The sequence below is a fragment of the Lepisosteus oculatus genome, chromosome 11 (assembly GCF_040954835.1).
Source record: "Lepisosteus oculatus isolate fLepOcu1 chromosome 11, fLepOcu1.hap2, whole genome shotgun sequence".
Taxonomy (NCBI): Eukaryota; Metazoa; Chordata; class Actinopteri; order Semionotiformes; family Lepisosteidae; genus Lepisosteus; species Lepisosteus oculatus.
The window spans coordinates 41171506-41198829 of NC_090706.1; the positions used below are offsets into that span (position 1 = coordinate 41171506).

The following is a 27324-nucleotide window of genomic DNA, read 5'->3' on the forward strand; positions in this document are numbered from 1 at the left end:
CAGCGCTGCACACAGCAGCAGCAGTGAAACCCAGGGGCGTCTATAGCTGGAGTCTGTGCCAGTCCTGATCCTGGTGATCAGTAGCCTCTCCTCTGCTGTAGTCCTGATCAAGCTGGTCATACGGCATGTGCAGCCGGAGCAGTTTCCAGAAAACTCCACTGTGGAACAGATGAACCAGGACAGAAGTATCTGACGCGGAGGGAAAAGAAGGTGAGCTTGTTATTTTGGTATTCCAAAACTACTTCAGACTTTCTGTATTAAGTATAGAAACATGAGCCTTTACTATGGTACAGCCTTATTACTATGGTGCCGGTGCCTGAGCCAGCCCAGCTTGAAGATGTGCTGCAGGAAGGTTCTGGACTGTTTCGAACTGTGGGGGTCGGCTCCCTTTGTCCTGGGATCCATGAAGCCCTGGAATCCGGGGTTTACCGACACCTTCGCGTGAAAGAGCTGTCAGTAAGCAGTTTCTTAACCCACGGTATCATCATTGAGGTTATTGTTTCACCCTCTGATTAGAGATGTGGGTAAAGTCCCTCAGCTCGCGGAGATGATTAACTGGCTTAGTCTTTTCTTTCCTGAAGTGGAAATGCTCTCTTTGCTCAGTGTCACTTTCCACCACACAGCTGTAACCTCAGCTCTCTCCTTCCCAGCACTTCCCAGCCGCGGACAGAATGGAGAACCGGGGCGCGGACGAGGATCCCAAGGTAACTGATATGCCCAATCCGTGAACGTAGCAGGAGCAGATTCGACCTGGGTCTCTTTCCACGTGTGCCGAGAATCAATACAGGGAAACTGATCGACCAGCAGCAGAATCTTTCTGTTTTGCCTTGGGTGTGCAGTTTCCAGCTTGTGCAACATCTCAGCACCATGAGTTTCAGGACAGGAAAGTCTGCACGTGCAGCTGTGACTGCTTGACATTTGCTAACAGCATTTTTTTAGGTTAGTGGGACCAAAATTTATATAAAACCTCTTTTATATAATACCTTCCTGCCTTAAAGGGTGTTTCTTTATTTTAGGCTGATACATTGAACTGTAAAAATAATAGAGCATGGTACAAACAACATATGAGATTCTAACTAATGTTTTGTATAGGTGTATTTATTGGAGCATAGCTTCCATCACATCTGATATCACAATGAAACATTCAGTTGAAGATGAGGGTTCACACAAAGAGACTTTGAAAGAAGGGCTGTTTAAAGTGGTAGGGAGTGGATTGACTGTTTAATTAAGCTGCTCCCAACCCATTGCTCAATAGCTGGCAGACCTCCTGGCCTAAAAGCATCAGGATCACCAGGCTGGAGCTGTGCTGAGTCCCTCTCACGTGGAGCTCTTATCAGGGCAGAGTTACACATGTAGCTGTTTTTACTGCAAGTCTCCTCCTCTGATCACTCTTGCTGGGGCCGTCTGGCCCCAGGTGCTGGTCCCTGCCTTGGCTATCAGCCCCTGCTTCTCTCCTCCCTCTGCCCTGATGGGAGAGGCTGAGTGAGCACGACTCCTCTCTTGGCCTTCTCTGGCCTGCCTGGACACACGTTGCTCCAGATCCCTTTATCTGGTCCTCCCAAGACAGTCCGGGTGTCGTGCAAGTGCTCAGAGAGCCTGTGGGGATGGAAAGAGCTGTGGAAATGGAAGGAAATCCGATGAGTTATTAGTGATTAATCACACATGTGTGAAGACTGTACGGCATGACCTTGCAATCCACCCAGAACAGATTCCCGGATGTTGACGCAGAGTAGGGAACGTCTGAGATTATAGACACTCGACACTTTCCAGTGATCTCACCTGTGGCTGCACCTTGCCGCCAGGCTGCCCTACATCTCTGGTCTCTGGTGCAGCTAATTCAAGCGGTGACTGAAGGGAAGCAGTGCCCTCTCACGCCGGTGTGCCATTCCTCTCCAGGGAGACGTGCCTGTGCAGAACGAGAAGCACCAGCAGCCTCGGGCGGGCCAGGGCTTTGACATGATCTACAGGATCGAGGACGTGCCCCCCTGGTACCTCTGCATCTTCCTGGGACTGCAGGTGGAACACACCGTCTGCCTGGATGGGTGGAGGGACAGACAGACTAGTCTCACAGGCAGGCGATTAGACAGACAGCGAGAGAGAGGAGTTTATTTGCCATACGGACATGTGATTTGGGACTTCGATTCACACTTTCCTCTCTGGATAGACGACACTTTCACACAATGTGCACAGCACATGAGAAAGCAGTAAATGATAATAACACATTATGACAGTACAGCAAACGCATACAAGGGGAAGTACAGAGTAATAAATACACAGGACAGTCATTCTATAGACAGACTGATTGCAGATCTCCAGAGATCCCTGGAACTGTAAAAGCACCAGGGATCTTCACCACCCCTGTCCAGAACTATCAGAACTCTCCTTTCACAGCTTTAGACTCCAGAGCACAGCTTTCTTTACCTTTCTCTGAGGCCAAGCAAACAGCACCTGACTGTCCCAGACAGGAGGTAAATAAATGGGCTGGATGCCTGTCTTGCTCTGGCTTGGCTGCGTCTCTGACCCTGCGCTGATCTTCACAGCACTACCTGACGTGCTTCAGCGGCACGATCGCCGTGCCCTTCCTGCTGGCCGAGTCCCTGTGCGTGGGGAAGGACCAGTACACGGTCAGCCAGCTGGTCGGGACCATCTTCACCTGCGTGGGAATCACCACCCTCATCCAGACCACCTTCGGGGTCAGGTAGGCGGACAGAGGGACGCGCCTGCTTTCCACGTTGAGCAGTCCAGTTCTTCAGGGAACTGGTGTCATGGCTCTGTGGTGCTCTGTGTCCGTGTCTATGTTTGCTGATGAACTCTCTCGAGTCCCCTTCTCTTCACAGGCTCCCACTCTTTCAGGCCAGCGCCTTCGCCTTCCTCATCCCAGCGAGAGCCATGCTGGCTCTCGACAAGTGGAAGTGTCCTCCTGAAGGTACAGCCTGTCTCCGCGGGGCCGGTGCTGAGGTCTGGCCTGCAGGGTGTATTCCAGCGTCAGTGGTCCTTGCATGTTGCCCCTCCCCCCCACCAGAGGGCGCCAAATATTCATCATCAAGGCCTGATTAATTTAACACCTCACAACTGAAGAAGGCTCCACGGCCGAAATGTTGTGTTTTCTTTCTTCTTTTTTCAGCATGGAATAAACCTATTACTTGTTCCTCTGCAGCCTATGCAGGCTGATGCAGCTACCTTCCTGAGTAATTTTATATACTGTATGTAGTCCACAAGGATAGTAAACTGCTTCACCTGTGTGTGTAATAGCAGTATCAATCAATTGCAATCCTCACAAAGGCTTGTTTGATATGAGCTGGTGTCACAGAGTCAGGGAGAGATCAGGAGATGCTTTGTTTTTTTTTGGCTTGGCGCAAATCCACTTTAGTAAATTCTGGATATTTTGACCACAGCTGTATCTGTAGTAGAGTTAATCTGCAGCGATATTCTGAGCCATACAACAAAGCTCAGGAACTCCCGGAACGTGCCCTTTCAGTTTCTAGCAGGAGGAGTAAATTCCTTTTTGCTGCAATATATCACAGTCAAATGCGTGCCGAGGCTGGGCGTGTCTGGTCCTCTCTTTGTGACCTGTGCTGTGTTTCAGAGGAGATCTACGGGGACTGGAGCTTGCCCCTGAATACCTCCCACATCTGGCATCCAAGGATACGAGAGGTGAGCTGCTCCAGTGCGCGTCCCCTCTTCCTGCTGTTAGTCCTGGTCCTGGCCCGTCTCGTGGTGTCTGAGCTCGGGTCCTTCCTCTCCTGTCCAGATCCAGGGGGCGATCATCGTGTCCAGCCTGGTGGAGGTGCTCATTGGCTGTCTCGGGGTTCCAGGCCTCCTGCTCCGCTACATCGGGCCTCTGACCGTGACGCCCACCGTGTCCCTCATCGGCCTGTCGGTGTTCCAGGCAGCGGGGGACAGAGCCGGCTCTCACTGGGGCCTCTCCCTGCTGTGAGTATGGTCGCGAGAGTCTGCCGGTCCAGTGTTGCTGCGGTGTTTAGCTTGCTGGTTGTGTGGTGATTCACAGATTTGACTCCTAACGTCATGTTTAGTCCCTGAAGGCCGTGTGGGAGCAATTGACTCACAGGAAGAGCGCTGGAGTGCTACCATGTCGATTGTAAGAAACTGTCTTGCTGATAGTTTGAAATCTGGTTCCACCTGTTTTCAGTGGGAATGAGGTCTGGCCACTGTTCTGGTCAGGGTGCGAGTCCAGTGTTGCCCACTCCTGAGTACACCTGGCTACAGGGTCCTGATATTTGGACCACCAAATGTTTTTGTGCATCAATGCAGTTTGATGTTCTGTGGTTGAACTGTCTCTAGTTCCCTTGGTGGTGGTGCTTATGGTACAGATGAGATGCATGAAGGAATACACTGTGCAAGTATATAAAATTATATTTTTGATACAGGATATTGCGATATACCAATAGGCATTTTTACATTAACCTAATTAATTACTATTTCAGACACATTCTGATGTTTGTGTGACTAAAATGTACATTGACTGACTAGAATAAGTATAATTATTGTTAAAATTGTATTTTAAATACATTCCAGTGTATCGCTCCAGTCTTTGTAAATATTTATTACATCTGCATTTCTGTGGGTCTTGATGCCGAGCACTGTGCCCAACACAACCCTGCACCTCTGGAGCTCTGTTGTTCTTGCTGCCTCTCTTTTGTCCTGTGACCCGGAGAGGTCCGGTCTGCACTTGAGCGCCAGTGTCTCCTGTGGCACAGCCTCATTGCAGGGCTTCCTTAAAGTCTGCTTTGATGTGCGAGAGGCTGGTTCCTTCTAGGTCCATCTTCCTGATCGTGCTGTTCGCTCAGTACCTGCGGAACGCTCAGTTCCCAGTGCCCACCTACGACAGGCAGAAGGGCTGCACCACAGTCAAGATCCAGATCTTCAAAATGTTCCCGGTAAGGTCAGCTTCTGCTTCTTGTTCATCGGAGTATTGCAGACAGGCTTCCTCTTTTCTGACATTAGTGTAATATTTTCCATGCCCAGAAATTGTCAGACTGAAAAAATGCTTTATTAACTGGCGGTCATAAGGTGATATAAAGCATTGGTTGAGGTGAGGCCTGATGACACCAGGTTTTGTTCTGTACCTAATGACCCATCTGTCAGAGCCAGATGAGAACCGCTCTTCCTGAAAGGCTCTGGAAGTGATACCAGTGTGTGTAGCACTGAAACCCTTGGACACAGGGGATCCTGTGGTTAGAAGGACAGTGGCTGGCAGCCCCTTTGCCAGGACAGCTGGGACTCTGGCCAGCTGGTGGGACCCCTGTGGCTCTCAGTTAATTGGGAGTAAGATAAGGTTAGAGACCCTGGTCACCCAGCTATCAAAGTGCATCTCGGATTAAGATGATCGAGTAAAGACTAAATCCCTGCTGAAACTTAGAGAAAGAAGAAACAACTTCAGCCACTGAGCCTTTTTCAGGAGGCTCGACAGCTGAACTGTTGTGTTTCTTCTTCCTGCTTTTCGGCGTGGAATTAAACTTTACTTGCTCCTTTACAGCCAGCGCACGCTGACACAGATCCCCCTTAAACAGGGTTTTGAGTGTACAACATTGAAAACACATCCCACCCTCCTCATCAGCTCCACCGGCCGCCTTGCCCCACTGGGGAAGGTCTCGGTACAGTGGCCAGGCACTCACTCGCTGTTGTTTCTGGTAAAACAGTTGACTAGTACTGTCACGTACCTTGAGAAATTTCACTGGTCTTCTTTGACATTTTATGAGAATATGTGCCTGCTTGTAGGTGGACTCTAATTGTACCTTTAAGTGCTCCCAGTGCTGCTGCCACTGTGAAGAGCACAGATAAACAGGGTAGTCTGTTACATCCCGAAGCTGAGGCTGTCCGGGTGCAGTACAGTCTGCTAACACTTGGTGTCTCTGCTGCATGTCCAGATTATCATGGCCATCATGGTGGTCTGGCTGATCTGCTACGTCCTCACTCTGACCGATGTCCTGCCGAGCGACCCCAGCGAGTATGGCCACAAAGCCCGCACAGACGCCCGGGGAGACATCATGTCACTGGCACCCTGGTTCCGGCTGCCCTACCCCTGTAAGGATGGCTGTCTGCACCGGCTCCCTCTCCCCTTCCGTTTCTTTACCACGATCCGCAGACTAGACAAACCGCAACAGAGTCGACACCGCAGCTCGCGATGCACTCTGTGATCGTTGTTGCGGTCTGCACAGCTCTCATGCCCCTGCAGCACGATATGAGAAAAAAACAATTTTAATGACTGGAGGCTAGTGGAACTGTCCACGCTGAGCGACTATGCAGTGTTTCCTGGGCTTGGGCTGTAGTCAGTGTGTGTCTGCTTTCCCAGGCCAGTGGGGCATGCCCACGGTGACGGCCGCCGGTGTGCTGGGGATGTTCAGCGCCACCTTGGCGGGAATCGTGGAATCTATCGGCGATTACTATGCCTGTGCCAGACTTTCTGGGGCTCCGCCTCCTCCGATTCACGCCATAAACAGGTATCGCTTGCTCTTCCCTGCCAAGCCAGTGGCCTTTGTCCAGGGACATACTGCACGCTCTCCCTGACGAGACTTTCACAGAAAGAGAGCTGTTTTAATAATTACGCTATCGTTGAGAATAAAGACTTCAGTGACTAAATCTCCAGTTCCCCGGTCACCCTGTGGTGGGAGGAAGACCCAGTATGAAAGTCACTTTGCTATAAATTAGAATATTGTCACCATGTTACAGAAAAATATATTTTTCTTTTCTGGAATCAGAGCAGAGAAGAGATGCCAAGCTTTCTCTTGGGCTACACTGTTTTCTGCTCTGTGTACCTGATTCTGTTTCCTTTCCAAAGATCCCTTCTGGTTTGCTTGTTGAGCCCGATTTGTCTGTTAGGCTTCCTTAGTGGATTTCTGCCTGGATGTGTGGGTCTTGATAGGTGACCCTGGTTCATTGGAAAGCGTGTGCTGTACAGCTCACTGTGGTGTTGCCGTTGCCTTGTCTTCACACAGGGGTATTTTCACAGAGGGCATCTGTTGCATCATAGCTGGTTTGCTGGGCACAGGGAACGGCTCCACCTCCTCCAGCCCCAATATCGGGGTCCTGGGGATCACCAAGGTAAATGCTGTGCTTTAGGGGCCTGCAGTGCTGTGTTCTTGTCCTTCTGAAACCATTGAAACCTACCCACTCTCACACTGGCTCTGTGTCTCTCCCCACACGGTGACTCTCAAACTGGTTCTGTGTCTCTCCCCACACCGTGACTCTCACACTGGCTCTGTGTCATGCAGGTGGGCAGCAGGAGAGTGGTTCAGTATGGGGCAGGAATCATGTTCATCTTGGGGACAGTGGGCAAGTTCACAGCCCTGTTTGCTTCCTTGCCTGACCCCATTCTAGGAGGGATGTTCTGCACTTTGTTTGGTGAGTGACACTTTCTTCACTAAGATGAGCCCATTTTCCAGGTGAGTGTTGCACCCGCACGTGAGAAGCATGCTGCTGAAAGTCCTCCCTTCGGACACTCTTCTGGGATTGTCAAATTACTGTAAGAGAACATCCACGAGTTTCACTAGAGGTAAAACTACAGCCAGAAAACCCTCTTGAGTGGCCTGACGTAACTGCAGTGTCTCGACCTGGAGACGCCAGCCCTCATCCTGAAGAGCTGCAGTCCAGCAGCTGATACAGGCCACCCTTAAAGCACCAGTTTCAATTAAGCAGGACAAATGGTAAATTAATCCAGAGATCATTTAAAACCCGAATATGAAGACCCTTCAGCTCTGAAGGATCAAAGAGGCTTTATTCTCAGTCTTTAGAAAGTCAGCTGGGGCTGTCCAGCAGCAGTGTTAGAGACTTCAGGTCCTGATGTAAAATTCAAGTGGCAGAATTAAAAAGTTTATTTTTTTTTACAACATCTAGATTCATACACATTAACAGAGCAATCACCCTCTGTTTTGAAATAATCCCCTTTTGACAACATGTTAATCACATTAGGTAAGAGGGCAACTGTCACACAAAAGCCTTTTTCACCAGGGAAGAAAATAAATGTGATAAAGTGTTGTGAATTCCTGTTTAAATTCTTTTTGTGTACCTGTAGGAATGATAACAGCTGTAGGGCTCTCCAATCTGCAGACTGTGGACTTGAATTCCTCTCGCAACCTGTTTGTCCTGGGATTCTCCATGTTCTTTGGATTGACTTTGCCAAATTACTTGGACACGCACCCCAATGCCATAAGGACTGGTAAAGAATAGGATTGTTTTCTTTTTTGGGTGTTGTTTTAAGCAGCATTTTTGTTTTATTAAATTGCTAGATATAGTTTGAACTGTGCTGTTGTCTTATTTTTCACATTAAAAAGTTGTAAAAATCCAGATAGATTTTACTTTTAAAAATTTACAAAATGCAATACTATATACTCTACTCAAATCAGGTGGAAAGTTTCTTGACCTTTAACGTGAAGATTCTTGTAAACCTGATGGGTTTTTGTTTCAAAATTGTTTTGTGGAAATGAGATTAACCTGCGATTTACAGGTTTCTTACAATAATAACACAGCAGCTGAAAAACTATGTCCTGTGTAAAAAAAACTGCTTTATCTTTTTCCCATAATCCGTGATGACTTGATTTTATTGCCTGCAGGCGTACCAGAGATTGATCAAGTCCTGACAGTTTTGTTGACAACAGAGATGTTTGTGGGGGGATTTCTGGCCTTCATCTTGGACAACACTATTCCAGGTATTTCTGCTGCTCTTTTTTTTAAAACATATCACTGATATTTCCCACCCCTCCAGTTTGTAGGTTTCTTAATTTTATCACAGAAAGCTCTGACGATGAAGGTCCTGCTTGCACTGCAGGGCAAGAGTAAGGAATACGTCATTTAGGGAAAATCAGAAAGACTGACAAAACCTCAGCACTGAAATCGCGCTTGTTAATGTCAGGCTCTGATTTTGGATGGTGTCCATGGTTGCTGTTGCTACAGGTTGACAAAACCTTGACTCTATACAGCCCCTTTGAGAGCAGCCGCCTCAGGTGTTTCACTGGTGAGCCGGTAGTGCAGTGTTCGCTCTCCCCACCCACACAGGCTCCAGGAAAGAGCGAGGCCTGCTGGACTGGACAGAGGGCGTCCACTCCAGCAGCGACCAGTGCGCGGGACTCCAGACCTACGACTTCCCGATCGGAATGAGCTGTGTGAGGAGCATGGAGTGCCTGGGGCGCATCCCGATCTTTCCCACCTTCCAGGGCTTCCGCAGCAGACGGAGGCCCGCTAGGGAGGCTGCGGAGGACGTCAAGCAGAATGGAGACAGTGCGGTCGCCTGTACGAAAGTATAGCCTCTCTCTGACACCTTCAAGCACGGCTCTTTCCGCAGCCGGAGGTGGGCGTGCTCCGGAGTCTCCTCCTGCGTGGACAGGGAGGGGCAGACCGATGGCCCAGCCTCGGTGCCGAGGAGGACTCCTGCATGGGGGTGTGTGACCCCAGCGTCCGCCTGCCCCGCTGCGCCCGGGGCGCAGGTCAGCGAGGACCCCCACAGTCCAGGTCACCCCCCGCCGTGTGACGAAGCCCAGAGTCATCAATAAAAAACAAACACTTCAAATCGGTGATACCATTGCAATTTGTGAATTGTCAAAGGCTAGTTGTTCCTCTAACCTTTCTAAATCATGATCTAATCAGCACAATCTTTTCCCGGCAGAAATGGTAAAAATGTTTGAAAGCTCATATTTAAAGTGACATTGTTTTCCAATCAAAACATTTTGGAAAATGTATTTTGTAGTTACTTTGGAACAAAAAGATTGTCACCATATATGTGAGACAATAAATTTAACATATTTAAAGACGTATGAACTGTTACACATTAAATCAGATTTAGGATAAGATTTTATGAAATATTAATATATTTAAAAAGGTTATTTAAATATATACTTAACTTTCTAGGTTCTCAAGGTTCTTAAAATGTGTTACTATATTTTTAAAGTATGACATAGACATTCCCAGACTAGAATACGTTGTTATGCACATCTATAGAGACAGTGCCATCTACAGATGTTGAACAGGTGTTTGGGGAAGCAGTAAGTACAACATCCACACAGTGTTATATTCTGTGTGTTGGGGAATATACTCCACCGGGGAACAGACGGGGGGTCTCAGGCGACAGCAGGCTCTGTCCATGAGTAGCTCAGTGAGCCCCAGTGTTCTTGTCTCCAGATGCATGTTGAGGTCATCAGTCAGGTTCACCAGGCAGACCACTGGCCTTCATGTGCTGGTGCTACAGTGTAATTGAGAATTGCCACACAGCAAGACCACACTGTCCCCCACTAGCACAATCTCTGAAAGAACAGAAGGTAAGTCCAGAGAAATGAGACACGTAAAGTGGGGAAACCCTCAGCGTTGGAAGCCCGAAGTGGTGTTTCTCCAGGGCAGCCTCCAGGCTCACAGCTGCTGGAGAAGCTGTGCAGAAGAGTGGCGGAGGCAGCCTGGGCTCAACACAAGCTCGCACCCTGCCCAGACTTTAAACACTGAATTCAAGCCCTGTGACGTAACCTGCTGTTGTTACAGTACACACGGTGAGGTGACTGTGTTCAGAAAAGGGCGAGCACATCTTCAGCCATTTGAAAAATGACACCAACAACAGTCGAGGAAACACATATGGTGTCTTTATTACATGTGTACACTAGAGGTGCCCCAGGAGACACAGGCGTCAGAGAGAAGCTGCTTTTACAGTTGCTACTGTCAGATAAAAATAACTTAACAATCCTTCCACTCCGGGACGAGTGCCTTCTCTGTAGTCTGTGAATCAGAATCTGACCAAGGTAAGCATCTGAGCATGTGATGAAGCATTTGAGCGGACTTGGTTTGGGATTCTGTATTACTTTCCTAAACACACCTAACAAAACGGCGTTTCTCCTTGTTCTTAAAGTCAATGACATCTCAGTCACAACGTGTGCAGGTTATTTCTTCTCTGGAGATCCCAGTCACCCAGCCGGCAGGCCCTGTGTGCTCGGGCTGGGGAGCAGGAGGCAGCTGCCCTCTCCAGCCCGACCAGCCCCGCTCTGGGTCCGCCAGCGCTGGTGGTGTCATGTCAGGCTCCGAATACTTTGGCAAGGGAGTGTGGAAGGTTTCACTGTGGTGTGGCCCATCCCACATCCCTTGTTCCACAACCCCCCAGTGTTCCCAGAGTGCCCAGTCCTGTACCCTATCCATTCTGATTCATACATTCTACGTGACCGCACGGCCCTCGATTCGAGGTCTTGTCTACTGCACCCGAAGAAGAATTGAAATGCCTACGAGGTTACAGCTGAAAGAGCTGTGGAACAGTGCAGGTGGTCTTTATGAGTGCGAACGCCTTCGCTGTTGCAGTAAGAAAGGACCATTACAGACGTGCTGATCAGCACAAATGTTCTGTCATTGTAGCACTGTCTACAGCGGGACATGTTTTTAAACCACATCTGAACTAAATAATGTGAAAGAGAAAGATACAGTCTAATCCAATGCACATTGAGGCTGCAATCTGGAGAGGTTTTTCATTAGGTTAGAAATTACTTGAAAAGGAACAGCTGCTTTGTGAATTGAGTTCCAACAGCTTTCACATGGTGACCCCATCAATGACAGTCGTAAGGGCAGCGACTGCTACAGCATTTTAAACACTCTCCCACATGACTGAACCCTTCAAACACTTTTTTCACCACTAACGTGTTCACACATGCTTTCACTCTCTGACTTTCAGTCCAGACATTCTGCTAATGATGAAGTCAAACAGAACAGAACAAGCTCCGTAAAACACAACAAAGCAACAGATACCTACAGATCAAGAAGTAATAACATTTTGAGAGATTAACAAAGCCCTACCAGAGGTCAAACTGAGTATATAACTGATTTGAAAGAGGCAGTTTGTCCCAACTGTACTGGACTGGAAGCCTGGAACAGACTTCAACCCCCAACTGGTATTTTCTGTCACCGAGCTGTGAAAGTAACACAGCCCTTTCACTGACTCCCCCTGCCAGGCCTCAGCTGTCTCTGAGGACAGTGCGCTCGAGCAGAGCTCTCTGACCCTTACAGGCTTGGGGGTGAATTATTCACCGCTAGCCCCCGCTGCTGAGACGTTTCCAAGAAGACTGCTTTTATAGCTCGTGTGAAGAATGCAGCACTAGAATGCCTGGTAACTTGTTCAGGATAACAACGGTCTCTTTTCCTCTGCCACAAGACCACACAGTCCCCGGCTAGCACAATCTATGAAATATCAGAAAGTAAGTACAGAGAAATGAGATAGGTACTGTACAGTGGGGAAATCCTTTTGTTGTGTTATCAGTAATACAGTTCTTATGATCTATTAATAGTAGTGTTTTTTTTTTGGTAGAATGGCCAGCATTTCTGAAAAGAAACTCCTTTTTCATTTATTAGTAAAATGCTATTGCCTATTGATGGTTTTTATCACATTATCACTTGCTGAGGATTACCTATTCAAAAAAGGACACACTGTAACGTCTGAGCAAAAGATCAACATTAAAACTATCATGTAACTGCTACATGCTCAGCCATGCTTAGATCTGAATCTGGACCCTGTTCTTTTCCACAGTTTGGAAATGAGGTCATAAACCAACTATTAAATCTGTAAATTCTTTAATTTGTCTTGTAAAATGTTTTTTTGCTAATATTTTTCTTAATAAGCAACTACCGTTATTTCCTGATTCTGAAATAATACCTGATGCCTTGAGCTCTTGAGCTCCGTATGCAGCTTTGTGATCGCAGTAATACAGGATTTGACAAGCCAACCCAGATGTATTCAGAAATAGTCTACGGCAAGAAATTTATACAAAAATTATAAATGTATAAGTTATATTTAAAATGAAACAAAACAGTAAAACTCACACTTGGGACCATGATGGACAAACTTTGTAGCCCACCTATTCTTCAATGCTGTGCACTTCTACTGACAATACATTTCAGGATCTTCTTATACCACCCGAAGAGCTAGGAGGACGTTTCAGGTGCAGTTCTGGCAGTGAAGGGTTGGGGCTTGCGGTCATTCCTGTGGGAATGTAGTACATGCTCTCCAGGTAGTTCTGCTCTGTGGGCTGGTTGCTCGGCACCTCTGGCTTCAGGTTCTGGCTGGCTGCACTGCCATGTGGGGTGCTGCCCGGCAGGTCAGGGTGACCTGGCGGCAAAGCTGGGTGAGAAGGCATCGGCAGCCCAGAATAAGGCATGTAAGGTGAGCTGTACATTCCTGGGTTCATAAATGAAGAATAAGGGGAGGCTGGGTTCTGGTACACCCCGCTGTGCGACAGAGCTTGCTGGGGTATCAGCACCTCCACATACTGTCCTGTTTCAGGATCGTACAACATTTTGCGCAGTGGTTGGACAGGCATGTCAATGTAGAAGTATTTCCCGGTTTCAGGGTCGAGCAGCACTTTTCTCGGACTCTGATTGTACTGGAAGCAGGGCACGGCGGAGCTGGCGACGTTCCCAGGATACGGGAGGCCTTCACTCCCACACTCGGCAGCGAATGGAGACAGGAAGCCCCTGGGGCTGCACAGGAGTTGCTGCCTTGTCTCCTGGGCCGTTTTCGGGGGCTGGTGGAGAGGACTTCCACCGGCGGGATGCGAAGGCTGTGGCGATTTATGACGGGTCACGCTGTGGCCTGGCCTCTGACTCGCCCGCCTCTCTTCAGACTCCAGTTGCACTGGAAAGAAAGAGGCAGCTGAAGGAGGGTGAAGTGGAGCTGGAGGCACAGACTTCATCTGCCCCGCCTGGAGAGGAAACGCCGGGTGATTCAGAGCACTTGTGTCTGTTCTTTGCGTTTGGGATGTCATCGCCTGCTGGGATTCTGGTGTTTCACTGTCGCACCAGGCACTAGCAGGAGAGGGGGCTGGGGGACTCGGCAGTGGAGCTGGGCTTTTCTGTGTCGCAACAGAACATGAACACTTGGGAGGAGCAGGGCAATACTTGTCTGGCTTCCCGGGTGGCAGATCTGTTGCAAGAAGCCGGCTGAAACTCTCCCTTTCATCATAACTAGGAGGGTCGTCTGAAGCATAAAGATCTTGACTGAATTCTCCATAGCTGCGACTTTCTGGCTGCAAGATGGAATCCTGTGTGGATTTATGGCTGCATTCATCAGTCAGTTGCTCTTTGCTGGCATCCGATGCTGCAGCCTGACACTCTGGTGGCAGGAGGTCAGCTAGGGTTTGACTCTGTGGCAGGGGGAGGTCTGCTTCAGCTGGGGTCTCCATTCTTCCTGACTCTAAGCCTGTACTCTTGAGAACGCATGTTTGCAATGGCACTTCCAGAGTGTTGACATGCTTGGGAGCAGAATTACTGTCCTCACTGGAGGTTTCGCAGACTCCTATGTCAGCCTGGAATCCTTTCTCTTTCAAGATCATAGAAACTGAATGGCTGCTGCTGCTTGGAAGGCAGCCTGCAGCTGGTGTCTCCTCTGGTCCATCTTTCAGGACGAGCAATGTGGATATTTCCCTTTCTCTACTGGGAGGATCAATGCTTGTGTCGCTGAGCTCTGGGTTCCTAATCCCTCCCAATGTCAGTTCTGAATTCTTATCTCCATCACTGTCTAGCATCTTCACAGGCGTTTCTCTCAGACCTGTGGTCTTTGTAACGGAGGTTTTATCAGGTGTCTTACGCATGTCTTTGAGTAAGATGCTCTCGATTTTACTGGTCTTGGGACTCACGGAAATAGAAACGTTTTCCCTGGTTTGCACCACTGGAGACACGCATGTTGTTTTCTCCTCCTTCTTTGTAACACTGTGGCTGTCATCTGCCTTGCTTTCTGGTCTGCTGATGGATTTGCACTCTATTAACACTGGTGGTGGACCAGCAGGCAGGAAGAGGGCTTCTTCTGGCTCTGGCAGCTGACTTTCTTGAGGTGGGGCAGCTGGCGCCTTAAACGACAAATTGTAAGTATTTTTCACAAGCTTCCTCACATCTCTCACCTTGTGAATCAGAGTTTTTCCTTTATTATGTGAGGTAGTTTCCACCAGGTCACTTTCTTTGTTTTTCTCTTGGTCTACTCCAGGTGTACTCACTGGACGTAATGACTCTCCATTCCCCACTTTTCCGGTTTCTTTGTCGGGAGACAGACAGGCAACTCTCAAGGTAGTCCGAACCTTGTCGTTTGTGTTGGGTTTTAGAGTTATCTCTGGGGCTTCAGACTTAAATATGGCTCTTGGATCCTGCTGTTGACACTTTTCTGTGTTCACAGGATGCTGCTCTTCTTTGTCTGTCCTTCCCGACTTGCTGCGTGTGGGTCGAGCGGTACTTATAACATCCACCCTGCCTGTCGTGCTGGAACTTGCTGAGTCACGCCATTGCTGCCCAGGATTGTCGCTGGCATTGTGCTCCGATTCGTCTTTCATGATCCCTTCATCTGTGCATGCCTTCCTCTTCTCACAGGGTATAACCAGTTCTGACCTTTTCCCTTGCTTCCCGTTGCTGCTTTTCGTATTGGCAGCTCCTTCCACACAGTTCTCAAAAGCATTGAAGCTGTATTTGCAACATGGCTTCTGGTGCGTTTTTGCACTCACCGTGGTGTTAAGTATTATGTTGCTGGTATCAGTCACATTCTGATTGCTTAACTCCAATTTGCCAGGCAGCAGAGGCTCCAGTGACAGCTCTTCTGAAGAAAGGCTGCAGTCTGACTTGACCCCTGAAGTAAAGCAAAGATCTGAAATTTCGTTCTTTGGAGTCTCCCTGCAGCGTTCCAGACCTTTGTCACGGCCGGGTGAAGCAGTAACCGTGACTGGTGGCTGCCCATCCCGAACAGTCCTCTGAAGCTGTTTCAGTTTGTGTTCGTACAGCATCTTCTTAGACAACACATTTTTTATGAGGCAAGATGCAAATTTAGTTTTACTAGACGTCTCATCCAGTGAGACAGACTTCTGCAGTTTCTTTTTGTTGTCCTGTCGGATCGTAACATCCTCGGTTTTGTGATACCCATCTTGAATGGCAGCCGGTGTGCTATGCTGGCGTAGCAGAATGTCCTGCGTACGCCTCTCAGAGCTCCTGTGCGTGGGTTTACATTCGCTTTCGCTGGACTCACTTGCTCTCGACTCGCTGGTGTCGCGTCTCTTGAGCTGGATTTGACGTTTGGGCACAGTCCTTTTGCCTCTTTTTAGCTCATCTTTGCTTTCAAGAGCCACATCCTCGCATTCAAAATTTCCCATCTCAAACTGCTCAGCGGGCTCCTTGCTGTCTGGCGCAATGACATCATTGCCATCTGTTCTGGACGAGCCGCGCAGGTCAGCGTACGCTGACCACACATTAGCCCCGCAGCTCTCCCCCGTCGAGGGCCGCGACGCGTTGGCGGAAGACCTGTAGCTGGAGTTGTAGATGTCAAGGTAGTCGACTTGAGGGCTGGACAAGCTCTTGAAGGCCAGGTCGGTGAACCACTTCACCTCGTTGTCTGCTTCATCCAGCTCACTGCCCATGCTGGACGCCTCGCTGGCGCAGTCTCTGGTTTGGTGGGTTGCCGCGGACGGACTGTGGCTGCTCTGCTTCCTTGCACTTCCTGGCTGTTCTTTCGGCTTCTGCCGCTGCGGACTGAACGGACACTCTGAACAACAGCGCCCTGGCATTCCCAGCAGGGGCTCTCTGTCTGTAAGCACTGTGCTGGAACTCGCAGGCCCTTTTCTATTCTTGGCCGTGAGTGACAGCTGAACCTGTTGCTCCTTGCAAGTGGTGCCGCAGCTGCCCCCCCCCACAGTGGGATCACTTTCGCTGCGTCTGCCGACGGACCTTGAGCTAATGAGGACCGGCTCAGTGGAGGCCACTCTCAGAGAGGGGTGTCCCCCTACTGCCACACTCACTTCACCCTCTTTCCGCCACTCTGGCTCAGGAATCGGACCTGTGTTCTGTACTTCACTGCTGTCCTGCGTGGCCAGCTGTCCGGGGCTGCGGGGCATTACTGTGGGGCGATTAACTCCGGCCGTGAGCGCGATCTTCTTGGCCGCGTGCCCGCGCTGTGAGATGTGGCTTTCGGGGGCGACCCCGTGCTCCGAGTCCGTTTGCTCGGGCGACAGGTCCTCTTTGGAATCCTCGAAGTTCTCGCTCGAGTCGCTTGAAGGCTCTGCAGCCTCCGAGCACAAGGCCGTATGGTACGAGCCCGAGGAGTCGCAGACTGCATCGTCGATCTTCGAGCCTTCGGCGGAGTCTCTCTTACTGGACATGTTGCTACTTAAAAACACAGGGGCGTCGCTGTCATCACCAAAAATATCGCAGAGTGAAGTCCTTTCTGTAATAGAGTGCTGCTTGCTTCTATTGCGCACTGCATCGCATAAGAACAACTCGGTCATATTTTCATCGTGATTTTGAATGCTGGGGTCTCCATTTGTTCTCCTAAGAACATGGAGGTTTTCTTCTTCAGAAGACATGTTTTTTTGTCATACTGATCTGAATAAAGCTGATAAAACAGGCATTTAGGCAAACTTGCGAGTGTTTTCTCCTGCTATGGGGCACAGGAGCACGACTTTGACCTGTGAAAACAAATGAGAAAAGAAAGATGTAAGCCTGGTATTACCTTACAGATATTTCAGTGCCCTGATGTGTTTTTTGCCACATCATGGCAAGAAAGCCTCATCTGCCTGGCTGAAAGTTTGATAAAAATATATTCATAGAGAGACCAGAGAACATAATACTATTCATTTTTCTTCACTGTAGTCCCATTATTCAAATTACTTGTGTAAGGGATTTTAAAATGAACATAAAATTGGGGGCAAACCTTTTAAAGTATTCAGTTGATGGTGATCTTTGTAATCTGTAAATATTTACAATGTAATGTAATACATTACCTCTAATATTGCCCCCTCCAATTTCTTATTAACCAGGAAGGTATTTACTTCGATACCTAATAGTAAATTATTGCTTTTTTGGGAGACAGTTTGTTCACCTGGCTGGTAGTCCCTAGTATTTTATAATAAGTATACATCTGCAATGAGCTCTTTTATATTTCCTAAATTAGTAGAGCACACCTGGCAGTGCATGAAGCAGCTTCAATGTAATAGCAAATGTAAGGTGAACCCTGTCCACCCACAACACAGCACAGCTCCTCAACCCAGGCCGGCAAGGACCACCCACTCTGAGGGCTGGTCACAGAGGAGCCTCACCCACAACATTCTCTCATGTCCAGATGGCAAAATCCTGACTAGTATTATCCACTAACGGGGATTAAAATCTTGGCAAAGAATTTTGTTTTGCAATATTTGCAGCCTTTGTCAGATTTCAAGAGGGGAACTCCTGCTGAGCCTGTTGTCTGGATCACTGTTACAGCATTCTGGCCCTGAACTTCAGACACAGCTGTAGCCACGACCCTCCGTCCAGCTGCTAACCCCCGACTGACCAGAGGCTTTCCAAAGAGTATAAGCAGAGGCCGCTGGAAAACAGGAAGCTGCTGTCAAGAGACACATGTGGAATTTGCAGTTGGAGGTGCTGCTGTGTTTTCTATCTGTGATTCAGCCCAAGTCTGTGTCTGTATGTGTGGCTAATATGTCAGGCTGATGGTGAGTATACCCTACTGCTCCCAACACCACCCTCTTATAACAGTCTGCTGTGTAATTACCATTATGCTTTTTAACAAATGTTAAATTATTTGACAAATTCCGGGTCTCAAAGGACCATGCCCTAGGACAGGCACTGTGCTGTTCACCTACAGTGAGTCACCCAGAGTGATACAGCCTGAGATCTCTTCTGACCAGCACACTGCCTGTCACATCATCTCCCAGAACTACTCTCTTGACCAAATGCAGAAATTTCACTAATAAAGACAATGAATTTTAAAATTCACTTTGAGATTGTCAGTGTCAACCTGGAAGAGAATGGTTTTGGCAAAACAAGTCACACTTGTGCCTGTCCTTACAGCTGTAGAGCTCCTCACAGAGGAGTTTAGCTGTTCAATGCCCACATGCATTAAAATTAAAGCCTGATTTGATGGAATAGGATTTGGTGTCACTGTAATATATTGAAAAATAGGACAGCAAAATGGCCTGTCAAATAATTATTCAATGTATCTGTTCATGCCATTACTTAGCCTGAAGAGGGAAAGTGGACTATATACTGTACCTGGAAAGTAGTAAAATGTCTAAACAAATCTATACAATAAAATTATAACACAAATACAACTGGAGATGCCAGTTTTATAGTCCTCCCTGTTTTATTATGACAGATGTGTACGAAAGACAGCAGAAATAACTATAGGAGTTTATCAACAGCAAGTATTAGTGTATCAACATTTGGTGGGTATAGAAGGGTTTATTTTAGGGAAGTGAATTTAAAACAACTAATTTTCCTACCATTACTTTGAAAAAAAAAAGTATAAATTAGGTTCATTTTGAAGGATTCCTCTTCAATTCAAACAAGTCAGATAGTATCCATTTTCCCCTCCCTCAGTATTTTGGAAAAAGCTGACCTTCTGTCTACGTGTCCAGCAGTGAGTGTGCAGGTGAACAGCGTTCAGTAGGAAGAGGGCCGCAGGGCTCAGGGCTTTGGGCGGACACTGGAACCCCTGCCTGCTGATCCCCATCACCTTTGACAAACTCCATTCCAGTAAAAGTCCCAGCTTGTCTGTAGACAGCTTGGATTTACAGTGTCTTTGTTGGAGTGAGCCTGGGATTTTACTTTAGTCCATTTTCCTAAAGACAATCATTAACAGTTTATCGATGATAGGAAATAACCAATTTGATTTAATATTTTATTAAAATGATTATTGCTCATTGAAATTATTATTTTTTCAATTGAACTGTAGTGAATTTTGTTACAGAACTCAAGTTATATCGTAAATATACTTCTCAATATACAGTACTGCTTCGTGGCTCTGTGGCTAAGGATCTGCGTCTGTGACCGGAAGGTTGCCGGTTCAAATCCCGCGGCCGGCAGAGGAATCCTACTCCGTTGGGCCCCTGAGCAAGGCCCTTAACCCCAACTGCTCCAGGGGCGCCGTACAATGGCAGACCCTGCGCTCTGACCCCAAGCTTCTCTCCCTGTCTCTGTGTCTGTCTCCCTGGAGAAAAAGCTGGGGTATGCGAAAAGACGCATTCCTAATGCAAGAAATTGTATAGGGCTAATAAAGAAACATTATCATTAATTAAGCTTAGTTCACCTCAAATATCAAGATTACTTTTGAACCTTAGCAGACTGTTACTAATGTCTTGCGGGCAGTATTTAAGTGACTATTAAACAGATTTACTTATGTAATTTACTTAATTACAATGCTTGATTATTTTATCTAAACTGCATGTAATGTTACCATACATGAATAACCCATTCAGAATCCACATAGTCAGCATCCAGTCTGTATAACAAGTAACACCATTCTCCTTTAGATGCACCATTCATATTTACTTGCTTTTAAATTTAAAGCAAGAAAAAGGGCTCTACGGCAGTAAACAGTCCTGAGAAATATCATTTTAAGTGAATCCAAGATCAAGTTCGTTAGCCTAGTACGGCATTCTGGTCTTTTATTGCCACAATATCACCTGCAGTGAATGGGCTTGAGCATGCTGTGTCAAGTGAAAGCTTTAAAATTTGAGAACTGAATCTAGTGTTACCTTCAGGTATAGTAGACTGGATCACGTGGGTCGAAAACCCAGCAGAATCCACAGGCGCTGTCCAGTGCTATTGAATCTCATTCTTGCTGCAGATCAAGAAGTCCATTTCAGTGAAAAGCAGGGAGAAATTAGCCTCAATTTAAAGTACCTTTACAGCTTTTACATGAAGAGACAGGCAGTTTCCTGATCAAGGGATGGCTGATCAGAACTCTTTAATTCAGATTGTCTTCTGCCTGATGTTCTTGGACACTTATGTGGTATCACAGTCAGCATCCAGTCTGTATGGTTCAAACTTAGTTATAGTTAGCAGCAGGTGCTAAACCAATCTGGACAGAAGCATCCGAGAGGAATCTGATATGCCAAGCCAGGAGAGTCACAGGGCTGTGCTAAATTTAAAACAGTGCTGTTGCTGGAGAGAAGGAGAACAAAATGTCTGGCTCATTAGAGAGACTGCCTCTCGCCTGCAAACAGACCGCTCCAGGCATGGACCAAAACCTTCATGTTGAATCCCTGTCTCTCCCCGTGGTTTACAGACAAAAAACATTGATATTGCACTCACTAAAAAACAACTGAATTAAAGACCATTTTGATATACCGAAACATTTGTTAAATGTTTTGTAAATCAAACATTAATGACAAGACAGAGACAGGAATGAGGCAAATACATTACAGGCAGTAACGCCAGGTACCTAACGCCAAGTCCTTTTATATAGTTAAAAGATAACAGCTTAGGCAAATATGATCATCCTCACAACCACTGTTAATTTGAAACACAATAAAAATATTTCATTGTGTTGAAAGAAATGCATTCCTCTAGCTTAGTATTTACTGTTTTTACAATACACCCATTCAATTTACAACCACCAAGTGTGTCTGTATGTTTTGGCTCACACAGAGATCAATGTGTTTACACAGGCTCCTTTGACACTGACTCATCCCACCCTGAGTGACAGTTATATTCGAGATCTCTCTCAAACAGCTAAAGGACAATCATAGAATCAAGTGTAATTGACTGGTTTTGGTTGGCTGTAAAACAACTAAATTAAGCCGCAAAATCATTTTTATTATTAACAAGCAATGTGTGGAAACTGCATGGAGACAAAAGTAATTTATTAATCCTGTTTTAAATAAAAGTGACACAGTTACTAAAATACATACTTGGGAACACACATGAAGAAGGCTCCACGGCCGAAACGTTGTGTTTTCTTTCTTCTTTTTTCAGCATGGAATGAACCTATTACATGTTCCGAGGTGTGCCTCTTTTATTTATTTTCAAGTCAGTCCCGAAAGGGTTAACTTTAAGGGAGATGAGTCAACTCATCTGGGTTGAAAGAATGCAAACCACTCCTACTATGCGATATGTGCCTGGAGCCTGCAGGGAATGTAGCAGTTGCCCTTGTACACAGGAAAACGGTGGCAACCTACGGTCACCAGGAATTCTCTAAAAAAATGTTTGTAAGCAACTACTTTACTTAAGAAAGGTAACAAACAAGAGGAACAAACACTGTTCATTGTGAAGAAGTTCAGTAGCTTTCTTTAAACATCACAGGAATGTGTAGACACATGACAAATGACTGTATGACAGTACATCAGAAAATACAATGAAGTTAATGCCCTTGCAGAACTCTCCCAGATAATTCAATTCCTTCATAGTAAGGATTTAAGAGACACAGTGATAAAATGATCTGCTCGAGACCTGGTGATACATGCCTCTACAACCTATTAAAGCTACAACGAGTTCTACATGTCATACTGATCATAAAACACAAAACTTCAGAAAATAACTAAATGTTGCAAAACACTAGAGTTTGGATTGATTAACATTCTAATTTTTTTAGCTCTTTTGAGTTAACTGTGATTACTCATTAATGCCAAGCACTAATCTAGCTCTTGAGCTCTGCATTTATAAATAAGGACTTGGTTTTCTGTTAATGGATAACTATGGCAATGTTTTTTAAACACTCATTCCTAAATTTCAGAAAACCCCTTACAGAATTCCTAGATTGAATGAAACCACCTCTACATCTTATTATATGTGCAATGTGATACCTTCACACTATATATGAATATGTGGTAGCAATTCAGCAAGGTTCAGTAAACATATGTCTCTGTTTTAAGAATTAAAAAACAGAAGAGATGCTAACATTTATTAACAAACAAGTAATCAAAAAGCCTATATACTTGACTTACAATACACAGTATAAGCAACAGCACAAGCATTGTTTACAGTAAAAAAATACATTTCCTTTGCACTTATTAATTATTCAAATGAACTATAACACATCAAATGTTCTCATGTGTTATAAAGGTTACAAATGAGAGACGGTCATTTGGCCCATCTAGCCTGCTTGATTGCTAGTAGCCAGTGGAAACGAGAATCCATTTTTGAAAGAAGGCAGGCATGCTTCAACAAACTGGCTGTGTAGCTTGTTCCTTGCTGCCACAAAATCTCTCAATGATGATGAGCGGAGTGTGTTTACTGATGAGACAGTCAACAGGTTTAAGAATAAGGAAATTCTAAATTGAACAAGAAAAACACTTCGACTAGTAGTCATCAGTCTCCTAAGATACAGACCTTTGCTTCTAGGGTCCACAGCATGGGTCCAGGTTTTGCTCAGGCCCTGTAGTGCCAGGGCTGTTAGTGGCGTAGTGGAGACCCTGAAGACTGTACGACCCAGCGTTAGTCCTCCAGATTTGACACTCATGTAGGACAAGGCTGTGGGTGACGGGTCCTGCTTCTGCTCTTCTTCAGAAGCTCTCGGGCTATGTAGGCTTCTTGCTGTTTTTGTATCTCAAGGTCCCTCAGCTGGACTCTGATAGAATAAGTAAGATAAGACTAAGACTGGGTAAGCAAAACCCCAAACAAGCAAGAGAACCTGCTATTGCAAAACCCCATGAGAGCATTCAGTGGCTCAGTAGTAGGCTCTGTGTATGGGTCTGTCACTGTAGTCTCTTTACTAGAACTGGCTGCAATGGGAGAAGAACCAGACACTCTACTCATGCCACCTTCCTCAGTGGAACCAGGAATCAAACTACAAGGAAACAAATTCATAACAGCCAATCAAATCTACCTGCACGTCACTGGTAAGAACCTGGAGCCTTCAGACTCCATGCAGAAAGCCATCAAAGTCCAGGAGGACCTGAATGCTACCATGCTCACTATGGAAATGCATACACTTGCTAAAGTAATACCTAGAGTAGACCAACACTTCACTCTGATTCTTCTAATTGTAACAAGCAAGTATCTTTGCTTTTCTGTCTAGACCATTTTTAGTCTGGGGTGAAATAAGGACAGATCATCTTTGATGATGAGGAGGTGGGATGCTTAGACCAATAATTTGATTTTACAAAAGCTGTTTTTTCTCATTCTTGGGGCAAAGGAAAAATAGCCCTTTACTTGTCTGGCTTTCAACTCTCTCAATAAACTGGCTGGTAACACACTGTGACGTGAATCTAATAAAGGAAAAGGCAACTGACTTCCTATACATACAGGGAGTATTAAATGTACCTACTTAAAAGTGTTTTTTTGTTTTTCTAATTTCCTCTGGAGTTCTCTGATTTGGTCATCTTTTGCTTTCAAAATGGCCTGGTGCATTAGAACAGAGGATTCAAAATCTGAAAGAAAAACATCAGTTAACTTTATAGCCTGCACTACAGACATCACTAACTCTGCTGCACAGACCTGAAAAACAACAAGCACAGTTGCCAGCAGACTGGTTTCCAATTATTTAATAACTAAAAATCAGTAGTGTTACCAACAAAATATTAGGAAATATCTTTGGAATTACATGGTTTTTACAGCATAAAATATTGTTGCATTTATCCTTGCCATCTCATGTTAAAATCATCCAGGCAGTTTCTCCCAGAAACTCTGAAATTAATATCTGTACCTTTAAATCAAAGGTGATTTGGCCAAATAAACGTGAAGGCAGAAGTAACGGCTGGAGACCATGGGAGCATTCTGCACTACCATTCGGTAACGAGCTGCCACTCATTCCTGTCCTGTTCCACTCATACAGAGCCCGTGCTGGACTGCGTACTGGCTGAGTGACGATGACAGGTATCTAGTATGGACTACATGGCTCACGCCCATTCAAATACACTTGTAATGGGAAAAATCAAATGGCCATTCCCCACCCATTTAGGAGATGTGAGGGCTTTGGACTAAAACATCAGGAAGTGCTACAGCCGAGAGCAGACAGCTCCATCTACAGGCAGCTGACCAGAAAGAAGATTACAGTGACTGCAGAGTTTGTGTGTCCCTTAGGATGGTCTGAATTCTTCTATATTTCAGATGTAAAACATTATTAGATCATCATGAAAATAGTATTAAAAGATTAATATAACCTTATTTAACATAAATAAATAAATTCTATGTAATGTTTAATTAAATAAATTATCTATGAATTAAGTAATCTATCTAAAATCATGTAACAGTAAATATCCTTGGGCCGAAAAGTGAGAACTCAGTAAATGGTGGCTCCTGTTTGTAAAGCATCTGACTGCAAACATTAAAAAGATTTTAAGGAAATGAAAACTTACGACTACACTTGCTTTTCATTTTTTCATTTTTTGCTGACTCTTTCAGTGCTCTGTTCTTCATACTGGCAAGCCTGGGTGAAAAAAAGATGGAAAAAAACATTTATGTATGTTTTTTATGATTTTGCATTAAAAGCCTCTACGCATCTTTACAAATAATAGTTTAATTGACATATCTGACAATTATTTGCACAAATATCAGTTAAAGATGTGATAAAATGTCATTACAAAACCAGTAAACAGTTAAGGTAAGTCTAAGGCAAGGCTGGTAGACAGCAAGTGAAATATTGGGTGTTTACTCTCATTAACACTTTCATAGTTTAACCTTCATAGCTGGCCTAATGTTTGGAATACAAAGGCTACAGGACCTGCAAGACAGATTATGTGCGATACAAGATTATATATTTCAGATACTTAAAGAGTACAGTGTTAATGTCAACTGAAGGAATCAGTTTTATTTTGGTGGATTTTATTGTTTAGAGCAGGACTAATAAATGTTATGTATTATGACAAAGTTAACAAGTGTTTACGCTTTTTCAAAAGATTCCTTTTCTCTTTGAAGGTTTTTTGAGAGAACTTCTATCTCGCCCAGAGCGAAGTCCAGCTTCTCTGACTCCCTGGCCAGCAGTTCCTGTGTCCTCACACGCCACTGTCTCTCGCTCTACAAGGTAAGGCGGACAGTCGGTCAGTTCCCGCGTCCTCACACGCCACTGTCTCTCGCTCTACAAGGTAAGGAGGACAGTCGGTCAGTTCCTGTGTCCTCACACGCCACTGTCTCTCGCTCTACAAGGTAACCGCGGACAGTCGGTCAGTTCCCGTGTCCTCACACACGTTAGTAGGCATCAGCAGAATCAGGACACACAATGTGTACTTGTACACTGTCCTCCGAGATCGCCAGGCACTGCACAGGCACGCAGACTGGAGCAGGTCCGGACGGGCCGCTGGGCTCAGAGCTGTCCGGAGCAGGGCTGGCCCCAGGCAGAGCAGCAGAGCACAGCCCAGCCTCCTCCCCCACCTTGTGCATCATGCAGGTATTGAAGCTTCTGTTTCCGTTTAAAAACCACGCCGCCTGGGACACGGAACTGGCAGGGCTACATGGAGGACAGAAAGGGCTCCAGCCCCTAGTTACCTCCAGCTCCAGAGCCACCTCCTCGTATTTCTCTTTCGGTACCATCGACTTCCCTTGAACTGCCATCTGTGGAAACGCGACAAAACAGACAAGTGCTTTGTAACGTCCGCCAGCCTGGAAACGTACACACGCCGACAGGGTGAGTGCACGATGAAGTCCACATCTGACCAACACTCGTGGATGCCAGCAGAAGCTCCTGTTAGTGTCCAATTAAACCGTTTCATTCGCCACGACCAGCGTGGGCGCTATTCGTTTCTTCAGGTCGACGGAGGCGTAATACAATCGCCGATCCGAAACGCATCTCGTCGTGACGGCTGTTTCACTGGAGACGGCCCTGAACCTCACCTTCTCCCTCAGGCCGAGGATGACGCTCTGCTGTGTCTGGATGACGTCCCGCATCTGATCGTAGACCAGCCGGCTCGCACCCGGCCCGTCTCCCCGCATAGCGACCTGTCCTGCCCGACTCGCACCCGGCCCGTCGCCCCGCATAGCGACCTGTCCTGCCCGACTCGCACCCGGCCCGTCGCCCCGCATAGCGACCTGCCCTGCCCGGCCTGACCCAGTCCGACTCGCCCCAACGGCAGCCGCGGCTCCCCGTTTAAACCGCGTCGTCTCCTAGAAACCGGAGCTCCGACAAGCTCGCGCAAGCGTGGGCTGTCGGGAAATAACACAGGAACCGTAATGGGCAGAATATAAACGCATGCCGGACAGATAACAGGATCCCAGAGACTCTATACATATATCGAAATGCAGGCTAACATTTCTAATCGTCTCACCTGTATTGATATTTCTTATCCTTTAGTGGTTGTTAATATAAGTGGTAACTGCAGCACGGTAAACAATACGAGCTCTATTCATTCACCTACTCTTTACGATTCGAGGGGATGAAATAAAAAGATGAAGTAAAGTTTTCGCCATTTGGGGTGTGGTCTGCACCTTCTAGGTGCTCTGGAAAATGCAACACTGGATTTCTTGTTTTGAGTGCAAGTAAGGTTCTGGCAATGCAGCTAACACAGCCTGAAGTATTTAAACGGCATTTACCGCAGTCATGGTCTAAATTAGTTTAACACTTCGTGAGGAAAAGGCACGGGTTTTCCATTGCAGATTTTAAAGATTAAAGTCAGAAAGTGCCTCTTCCACTTTTCGAAGTGATTGAGGTACCAAGGGATCTCCTCACCAGGGCCTGGC

At 46.4% G+C, this 27324-nt stretch overlaps 2 protein-coding genes across 10 annotated transcripts; one reads left to right on the plus strand and one right to left on the minus strand.

Annotated features, from left to right (window-relative positions):
* Nucleotides 1-584: 584 nt before the first annotated feature.
* On the plus strand, nucleotides 585-9523 carry slc23a1 (solute carrier family 23 member 1). The gene is made up of 14 exons (XM_069195359.1): nucleotides 585-704; nucleotides 1897-2016; nucleotides 2541-2698; nucleotides 2838-2926; nucleotides 3587-3654; nucleotides 3752-3933; nucleotides 4778-4898; nucleotides 5889-6045; nucleotides 6314-6461; nucleotides 6957-7062; nucleotides 7233-7362; nucleotides 8033-8176; nucleotides 8571-8666; nucleotides 9013-9523. Exons 1-14 carry the CDS (start codon nucleotides 672-674, stop codon nucleotides 9258-9260), a joined length of 1800 nt encoding a protein of 599 aa, XP_069051460.1. The 5' UTR covers nucleotides 585-671; the 3' UTR covers nucleotides 9261-9523.
* Nucleotides 9524-10560: 1037 nt separating this feature from the next.
* Nucleotides 10561-26803, minus strand: LOC102691544 (spermatogenesis-associated protein 24). 9 transcript variants are annotated; one of them, XM_069195362.1, is made up of 9 exons: nucleotides 26482-26802; nucleotides 26137-26202; nucleotides 25538-25668; nucleotides 25011-25081; nucleotides 23981-24083; nucleotides 23044-23281; nucleotides 21627-21909; nucleotides 20469-20554; nucleotides 10561-17402 (listed from the first exon to the last, which is right to left on the minus strand). In XM_069195362.1, the coding sequence occupies exon 9, from the start codon at nucleotides 17298-17300 to the stop codon at nucleotides 12867-12869; it is 4434 nt and encodes a 1477-aa protein (XP_069051463.1). In that variant the 5' UTR covers nucleotides 17301-17402; nucleotides 20469-20554; nucleotides 21627-21909; nucleotides 23044-23281; nucleotides 23981-24083; nucleotides 25011-25081; nucleotides 25538-25668; nucleotides 26137-26202; nucleotides 26482-26802; the 3' UTR covers nucleotides 10561-12866. The 9 variants fall into 9 exon arrangements, 7 of the variants coding, with proteins under 7 accessions (XP_069051463.1, XP_069051462.1, XP_015205299.2 ...); XM_069195361.1 differs by adding an exon at nucleotides 19331-19553 and having other exon boundaries at nucleotides 20469-21909; XM_015349813.2 differs by lacking the exon at nucleotides 21627-21909.
* Nucleotides 26804-27324: the final 521 nt, after the last annotated feature.

Coding starts and splice junctions, on each gene's coding strand:
- slc23a1 (XM_069195359.1), top strand. CDS start 672: ATGGAGAACCGGGGCGCGGACGAGGATCCCAAG. Junction 6,046..6,313: donor GTTCCGGCTGCCCTACCCCT/GTAAGGATGGCT, acceptor CTGCTTTCCCAG/GCCAGTGGGGCATGCCCACG. Junction 7,063..7,232: donor GGGTCCTGGGGATCACCAAG/GTAAATGCTGTG, acceptor TGTGTCATGCAG/GTGGGCAGCAGGAGAGTGGT.
- LOC102691544 (XM_069195363.1), bottom strand. CDS start 17,300: ATGTCTTCTGAAGAAGAAAACCTCCATGTTCTTAGGAGAACAAATGGA.